This window comes from Quercus lobata, chromosome 3 (assembly GCF_001633185.2).
Source record: "Quercus lobata isolate SW786 chromosome 3, ValleyOak3.0 Primary Assembly, whole genome shotgun sequence".
NCBI classification, from domain to species: Eukaryota; Viridiplantae; Streptophyta; class Magnoliopsida; order Fagales; family Fagaceae; genus Quercus; species Quercus lobata.
The window spans coordinates 52495776-52504105 of NC_044906.1; the positions used below are offsets into that span (position 1 = coordinate 52495776).

An 8330-nucleotide genomic window follows, 5' to 3' on the forward strand; every position below is an offset into this window, starting at 1 on the left:
AAGAATTGATGCATATGCAGAATGTTTTCACATTTCAATCTATATATTATCCTGCTGAGAAATGCTACAGAAACACACTAGTTTACAACATTTTTACAAACTATTAATATGACAAATTTTTAATGGTTCTTATCTGGGCTCATCATTAACATCAAATTTTTACTTACTAATAATCACTCACTACATCAACAATTTGTCAAAAAGTTTGTGGCTTTAGCATTTTCCTATCCTATCAAGGAGATGCACAGTTGTAGCCACACACACACACCAAAAAAAAAAAAAAAACCCAAGACCCAATGCAAATATAAAGTCTTGTCCTTGTGTTGTGGCTAGGGAAGGAGACATATTAGACCCTGAGATAACACAAGGACCCATGCAGCATGACTTCAAATGCATGGTTAGGTATTAAGGCAACTTAATTAATGTGACCCAACTTTCCGGCAACAAATTCCATGGAAGTAGCAGGATGTGTTACTCCCCAGGTCTCAACAAACCAGAAAATGAGACCAACGCCAAATACCTAACAGACCTAACAAAGTTTTTACAGCAACAGAACCAGAACCATTGAGACCATAACATGTGGACCCACATGTCATGTGCAACATACGGAAAAGAAAAGGCCTATTTATAGCATCATAAAGCAAATGACTAGTCAAAAGACACATTTTCTAGACCCCAAATTTTATTAACATGATCTTCAGAACTTGGGACTTCATAAGCTTTAAACAGAAGCATCTGTTAAAACAAAGATACTTCAACGACATAGAGACAATTCAGATTGAAATGAAAACTAAAAATGCACAGACTGCAGTATCCTTATGCCGCTTATAACTTATCTAAAATGCATGGTAGCATACCCACTAGGATAGGAGAGCTGATTCCAAAAGTACAAATCCTAACCATCAGAAACCAGAACCAACCTGTAAATCCTTGCCAGATCAAGCTGGCTGACACATAATGCATCAGAACAATTCATAGAGACCATAAATACCATTTCAGTTAATACAACAACTTGACACAGATCATGAGAAGGTAGAGTAACTTGACAACCGCGGCAACATGACGACGACAAGACTGACTTTCAGACACCCATATTGAGCAATGCCGGACGACAACTCTGAACCTTCTCAACCCTCAAACATGTCCTAGTACTCACTGGAACATTAGACAATTGCAAATTAATGGATGCAATGAAGTAGAAAATAAAATAAAACTACAGCTGTTGAAAAAAAATCCACTAGACAAGGGTGAAAGGAATAGATAGAGAGAGAAGATAGTGAAAAAGAGGGAGGGAGGGAGGGAGACGGGGAGGGGGTTAACCCTTGCAAGGAATCCACACGCTTTAATAAAACTGAATGTTTATTGATTTTATTATGTGTACACAAATTATCATTGAACTTATTGACAATTTCAAGCAAAAAATGAATATACAGAGAAAATGTCACACCACAAACCTGGTTACTTTCATCTGGCGAAGGTGAAGGCGACTTCTTTGACTCAGTTGGTTTGTCGGCCCCACAATTCTGTCTGTTGCACTTGGTTCTGAATGGAAAATTTATGTTATTACATTTCTCACACTTCCAGCTTCCCTCAGGCGTCTTTTGTTCTGTAAGGCAACAGATAAATAAGTGTTCCATTTACGACATGAAACCAATAACATTTGCAGGTCTAAAAGAAAGAAAAAGCAATCAATTGGCAGAGATGCATCCTGTCAACTTACTAGAGTTCTTGTCAGATTTTGCAGCCTGCATATGCAAGAGAACATTATTACACATAAAAAAATTACAAATAAATAAAATAAGAAAACAGGATTTTTAAAAGAAGGATATTCGCGCGCGCGTGGGGGGGGGGGGTGGTTGTTGGTGATAAAGGCTTGAAATAAAAAGAGGACCATGACATGGTGCGGTAATATGGAACAGACCTGGGATCCGGGCTTTGGTGTGTTGCACTTTCTCATGTTACAAACCGTTCTAAATGAGAAGTTGATATTTCCACATTTGGGACATGTCCAGTCATTATCACGTGTTGCATCTAGAGGTGCATTTAATTACAGAAGGGGGAGAAGGACAAAGTTAGTTCACCAGGAGGAGATGTCAAGGTGTCTAATAATTGGCTAAGACATTCATCAACAGCCTAAAGGTGACAAACCTGCACCCTTCTTTTGAGATTTATCATCTGGAAAAAATCCTGGCCGTGGCCCCTGTGCAAATAAAAAATGCTCATTAATTCTAATTCACATCTTGGTACAATCAATTCTACCCAAAACTGAACAAAATCTAGATGCTCCATTAGAAAAGAAACTATAGCTCAACGTTTGTATGTCTATTACTTAGGTTTTTATAATACATGTGAAAATGAAACACCGAAAAAGGAAGGGATTTGAAATGCCACTTGTTGAGAAGCATGCCAAAAGTGGATTTCATTATTTATTACGATAAACATAATTTAAATTTATTGCAGATGCAAACAACAAAATTGCAGAGAACCTCAGATTCCAATAAACTATCATATAGAAAAAACTAAAATAAAATGTTACACATGTATCCTGAGTTCCCAGTCCTGACAATAGAGAAAAAATCTTTGCAACATACCATAGCACTAGGGCCCATGGGCATACCCAGGCCATAACGATCCATCAGGGGGGGTATACCGTACATCCCACCTGAAAAGGACAAGTAAAAAGGAAAAAACAATGAAAGAAGACATCATTAGGAACAAACACAAGACATAATCCAAAGAGAAGGATTATTAATTATCAAGGTCTTCTTGATTTTCACATCATGCCCTCTAAATCATGAAAATTGAAACCATCCAGTATTTTTTGATTGGTTAGCTACAGAGGCACCGGTGGGGTCTTGAACCCACAACCATACCCTCCAACCCAATATTACGGAAGGAGTAAGTGCCATTTGAGGTAGAGCTTAGCGGCAAAATTGAAACCATCCAATATACAAATAAAGTGTATGGAAAAAGGAAAGTCAGGATTTAAAAGGAATTAAAAGGTTGATTAAACCACTAACTCTAGACTATACATGAAGAAGCTCCCCCCACTCCCTTTTCCCCTCCAACCCAATATTATGGAATGAGTAAGTTCCATTTGAGGTAGAGCTTAGTGGCAAAATTGAAACCATCCAATATACAAATAAACTATATGGAAAAAGGAAAGTCAGGAATTAAAAGGTTGATTAAACCACTAACTTTAGGCTATACCAGAAGAGGCTCCCCCCACTCCCTTTTCCCCACCACAAACACACACACATACTATAGAACAGATGAATGGCAGTAATCCAACACAATTAGAACTTCATGCACACGTTATAACAGTAACATGGAACATAATGGAGTGATAAACAATGGCTTAGTTAGAATTTCAGTTTAGTCGTTCTTTAAGGAAATAGTGATTTTGCACTATCATACAGAACAAAGGTAGCAGAAGATACCATTCCCAATCATAGATCCACTTGAGTAAGGTGCTGGTGCAGACAAATGTAGAGGTCTGTAAGGGCTACCAGTAGAAAGGCGGCTGCCATAGTTGTAGTGGTATGCTGAACCCCCAGAGTATGGTACATCAAATGGAGGCATAGATGAACCACTGAAAATGGAAGAACCATAGGGTGGCACACCCAGATACATTGAAGAGGGTGCACCAGAACCTACATAAGGAGCTGAGGATGTGTAACCCTGTGGGGCTTGAACGGGCTTGGCAGCAGTTTTCTAAAAAGAGAGGCCATTAAATAAAAACATTAGATTGTATGATAACTGAAATAAACTAAACACAATCTTGGAAAAAGCAAAGAAAAAAAAGGTGAACAGAATCAAAAAATAGAAAATAATCCATGAAACACTTCATAACAACCTAATCAACAAAATCATGATGACCCTTAAAACATTGTACACTAGAATAAAAAGCTATAAGCAGTACATAGAAAGAAATGAACACATGACTAAAAATTCAAAAGTAAGATTCATACATACAGTCCAACAATCAATATTACCACTTGCCCAAGTTCTCATTTTTTGAAGACTGCAACTCCATTTAAAAAGGTTGACCTTAGTGCAATGGCAAGTGTCTTTCACCAAAAGCGACAAAAAAATTGGGGGTAAGGTTGCCAACCAATCACCTCTCCCTAAATCCCAAAAAAGTGGGAGATTTGTGCACTAGGTAGGATATATATACTACAGCTACATTTAAATCTCCAGAATTTTGATGGAGAAAAGATGAAGTGTTTTAAAATTGAAATTTTTTATATAACCCAATCAAATATGACTGAAACCAACTACTTGGATCCAGATCCAACCCTAGAACCCTTTAGTGAACATAATCCAATAATTTGAATTATGTTCTGAAAAGGTCCAATTAACAGAAACACACAAGAGCATAATCAAAAATAGATTGCATGATTAAAATGACAGTAAGTTGATGCACAAATCAGCAACCATGATAAATAGACAAAATAATCAAGAAAAACAATAGATTATGTTGTATAAAAAATATGCAAGCCAATACGTGAATCACACTCTATCTTTAACCTAATTAGTACTATACCCTGCAATGCACCGATTAATAAAATAGCATATGTAAACTAAGAAAATGTTCTTTAATAATGGTTGGTACAAGTCTAGCCACTTGGTGGAAGGAAAGTATAGCCACTTGCCATAAAGAGAAGATAGCCAATCGGCGTAACACAGCTTCTAGGACCCAACTTTTATTATATAGTCTATGATACATGAACCTCTTAAGATTTTTTTTTTAAATTTTTTTTGTAGAATCAAACCTCTATGAAAATTATAAAAACTATGAGTTATTATTATATAATATGATACATAAACCTCTAAGATTTTTATTTATTTTTATTTTTTTAGAATCAAACCTCTAAGAAAATTATCAAAACTATGAGTTATTTGTAACCAAAAAATCTAGCAAGCATTCATTCTAGACAACGCAGGGCAGCTGTAGTTTATATCTTACTGAGTTATGATCAGCGGGCCTCGGTTGAGTGCAATTACGCATATTGCAAGTTGTCCTGAATGAAAAATTGACATTACCACAGCTAGGGCAGGTCCAATCATCTTCCCTACGACTACCTACAAACCACACATTATTTAATGCACCCAAATATCAGTACCAAAAAAGCAAGATATATCACTACCTAAGATAAACAATTAATATTATTAGGGCCATTTTCAGAAGAGCATGAGTAAACATTACAAGAATAAAAATTCAAATAAGAAACATTACAATACACAAATGTGATGTGGCTAGTATCGATGTGTGTATGTGTAATATGCATGTGAAGATCATGCTACTCGTCACAGTGTAAAGAGAGAGAGTACTTTTTATAGGAATATAGAATTTGCACAACCAAATGGGTTGAACTTGAATCCATGATCTCATCCTCCATCCCTTGTATAAGGGAGGAGGAGATGCCATTTGGCCCAGATATTCTGGCAAACATAAATAACATTCTTCAAACAGGCAGTCACAAACCCAAAGGGGAAGGGGAGATTCAAATTTCAAACTAGCAAACTCAACTCCATGAGACCTAGCCAGTTGTGCTACTGCTACCCCCTTGGGGGGTTTTTTATTTTTTATTTTTTTATCCTGTCAACCAACTCAACACGTACCAACTCAACCCAGAAATATACATTTACGTTGCAATATATGATCACATGGAAAATCCACACCATCTACTATGTTAATTACAACATACATGCATATCCTTAGATATATCACTCAATCCAAATTTCCATAAGTTTAACCCTCCCCCACTTCGTGCCTCGGAATGTACTATTCTTATAGAGAGGCGCTTTCATATCTTCTTAAAACAAAATGGCTAGGTTACTACCCTTAACATCTGAGCAACAAGCCATGTCATTCAAATTTTCAACTTTCAACTTGAGCTTTACCCAATACTTGAGATATGTCAAAAAATATGATGGGCCCATTGAATCACATTTGACAGAAATATTCACAAATTCAGCCGGTGCTGAATATGCAAGCGCGGATCATTATTCTCTTTATACATAAAACTCAAATAAGATTCCTAGAAAAAGTAGTACATTGCAAATGCACATTTAACATCATAAGTAATAAGATTAACACAAAATATGAATAGTTCAATAATCACATTTTTTTTTTAAAAAAAAAACGCCTACCATCAGTTCTAGCACGCTTGGCAGCTGAAGAATTTCTGTTATCAACCTGAACCACACAAAAAAGAAAAATACAGTTATCAAACCCTAGAGACTTCGAATGAAAACTACAACAAAACAAAAGCCACAAGTTTTGCATTCCAAATCAAATCTAATTTAAGCGCGATCAAAAAAAGGAAAAAATCAAGAAATTGAGAAACAAAACAAAATCGATATGAACCTAATTTCAAGTATCTGATACAGTACTTTTAGGATGAGCTAGGGTTTGGAATGATAGCGTTAAAAACAAGCTGTGAGAATGGGAAGATATAAATAAATAAAGAAAAGGAAATGGAGAGAGATAGTACCTGAGACATGTTGATGAGGAAAGAGAGTGAGAGAGTACGGCGAGATCTAGGTGCGTAGATTCGAAGCCGGAAAAATGAATTTTGCACTTCAAGTTGGAAGACAAAGGCGATAGATAAAAGAAAAAAACAGACAAAGCCGCAAGGTGCAAGCGTTGATAAGATCCTAATGCCAGATGGGGGGGTGTTTTTTTAACACCGTTATTTAGGTCTTGGGTCCGTACACGACGCGCACCGTTTAGTGTATTTTTTCTTATGCTGCGTTTGGCCAGGCGTGTGGGGAAGAAAGAAATTGGAAGGGTGGAGAGCTATGGCTAGAAAAGGAAACTAAATCTTAACAAACGCAGCTTTAACATGAATTTACTAATCGTGAATTTACAAAATGCACAATTATTACCCTAAACTATAACTTGTGTTTTAATTTACACCCTATCTTAATTGGATAGCTAACTTGGATGAGAAAGTATATCGCATGTGACTCATGTGACTTTTGCATAAGTGGCGTCATGTAAAAAAAAACTGAAGTGCTCTACTTCAATCCCTTAAAACAAAGGTTACATGAGGGTTAAATTTATTAAATGATTTCTTAGATAGAGCAAGAAGGAAATTTGAGAGAGGTGGTGATGGAATATTGTTTATTATAATTGAAATGGCCATCCATAAATGCAAATTGCAATTATAGTAGACTTGTAGAGTGCAATTATGCATATATGCAATTCTTTAAATCTTTACCAACTGAATATGACTTAATCAGATATCATACACATAAACATCATGTAAGATAAATAAATTTAGTAGAGTTTCCTTAATATTTAGTTGTTCACATAAAGGTTTTGTAAACTATTGACTAACAAAAAATAGGATACATATGTCTAGTATCACCATTATATAAGCTTATGGAAAACTTTACAAAACAGTGACTAATAATGTTTGTCAAACCAAAGGTCCTACCTAAGACCAACACAAAATAGGTTACTTTTCTCCATTAACACCATCAAATAAGCTTATGGACAACTTTACAAAACAGTAACCGCAAAAGGTTCTAACAATCAAATGTCCTAACATATAAAAGGTCCTATAAGCTAGTACTACTGCTACCCCTCACCCTTTTCCTGCTCCATTTCCAGCTCTTCTTCCAACTACAGTTCCATTTCTTTTTCCATATCTACCAACTTCACCGCTTCCAGCTACATTTGTTTGGGTTGAGACCTGTAATAATAGATACATTGGATCGTATGGTAAGCATGTATGCACAACAAACTCAATGACCAAATACTAGCTGTAGTAGATATATTTATAATATGGAAATTACTATAGTGGATTGGCTTCCAGCAACACTTGATGGGTGATGATCCTCTTCCACTCTTAAGCCCATAAACACATGATCGCCTCCTGTTCTCTTAACCTACAACAAGTTCAAAAAATTTGTAGTTATCAACTACAATAGGTAAGTAGCACAATAAAAATCTTATTTAGCAATTAGCAAGTATTAATACATAGTTTTGGCTCCCTGTATTCGTTGTTGCTGCTTGTCTTTGCTCAGTCTAGCCCTCACTAGCATTATTAGATTTGGGGGGTAATTTGCATCCTCTTTTGTTGTGACCCAATTGTCCACAATTGCCACATTTTTGTAAATGTGCGGTAAATGACTTCTTTAACTTATGTGAAATCCTTGGTGCCTCATCAGCAGCTTTCTTCCTCTTGTTCTCCTTTGGTCTTCCAGGCTGTACTAGCATCTTTAGAGGTAGAATCTTATCACCTGCGACATTTGTCCAAAAGTCCTCACTATTGGTAGGCTGGATGAGGTGAGAGTATGTTCTAAGGTAAGTCTTA

The 8330-nt window shown here is 36.2% G+C and overlaps 1 protein-coding gene across 1 annotated transcript; it reads right to left on the reverse strand.

Annotated features, from left to right (window-relative positions):
* Positions 1 to 680: 680 nt before the first annotated feature.
* On the reverse strand, positions 681 to 6777 carry LOC115982170 (ranBP2-type zinc finger protein At1g67325). The gene is made up of 10 exons (XM_031104700.1): positions 6501 to 6777; positions 6157 to 6202; positions 4970 to 5085; positions 3441 to 3714; positions 2592 to 2662; positions 2149 to 2200; positions 1922 to 2031; positions 1721 to 1745; positions 1455 to 1606; positions 681 to 1155 (listed from the first exon to the last, which is right to left on the reverse strand). The coding sequence occupies exons 1-10, from the start codon at positions 6507 to 6509 to the stop codon at positions 1153 to 1155; spliced, it is 858 nt and encodes a 285-aa protein (XP_030960560.1). The 5' UTR covers positions 6510 to 6777; the 3' UTR covers positions 681 to 1152.
* Between the last annotated feature and the right edge of the window lie 1553 nt (positions 6778 to 8330).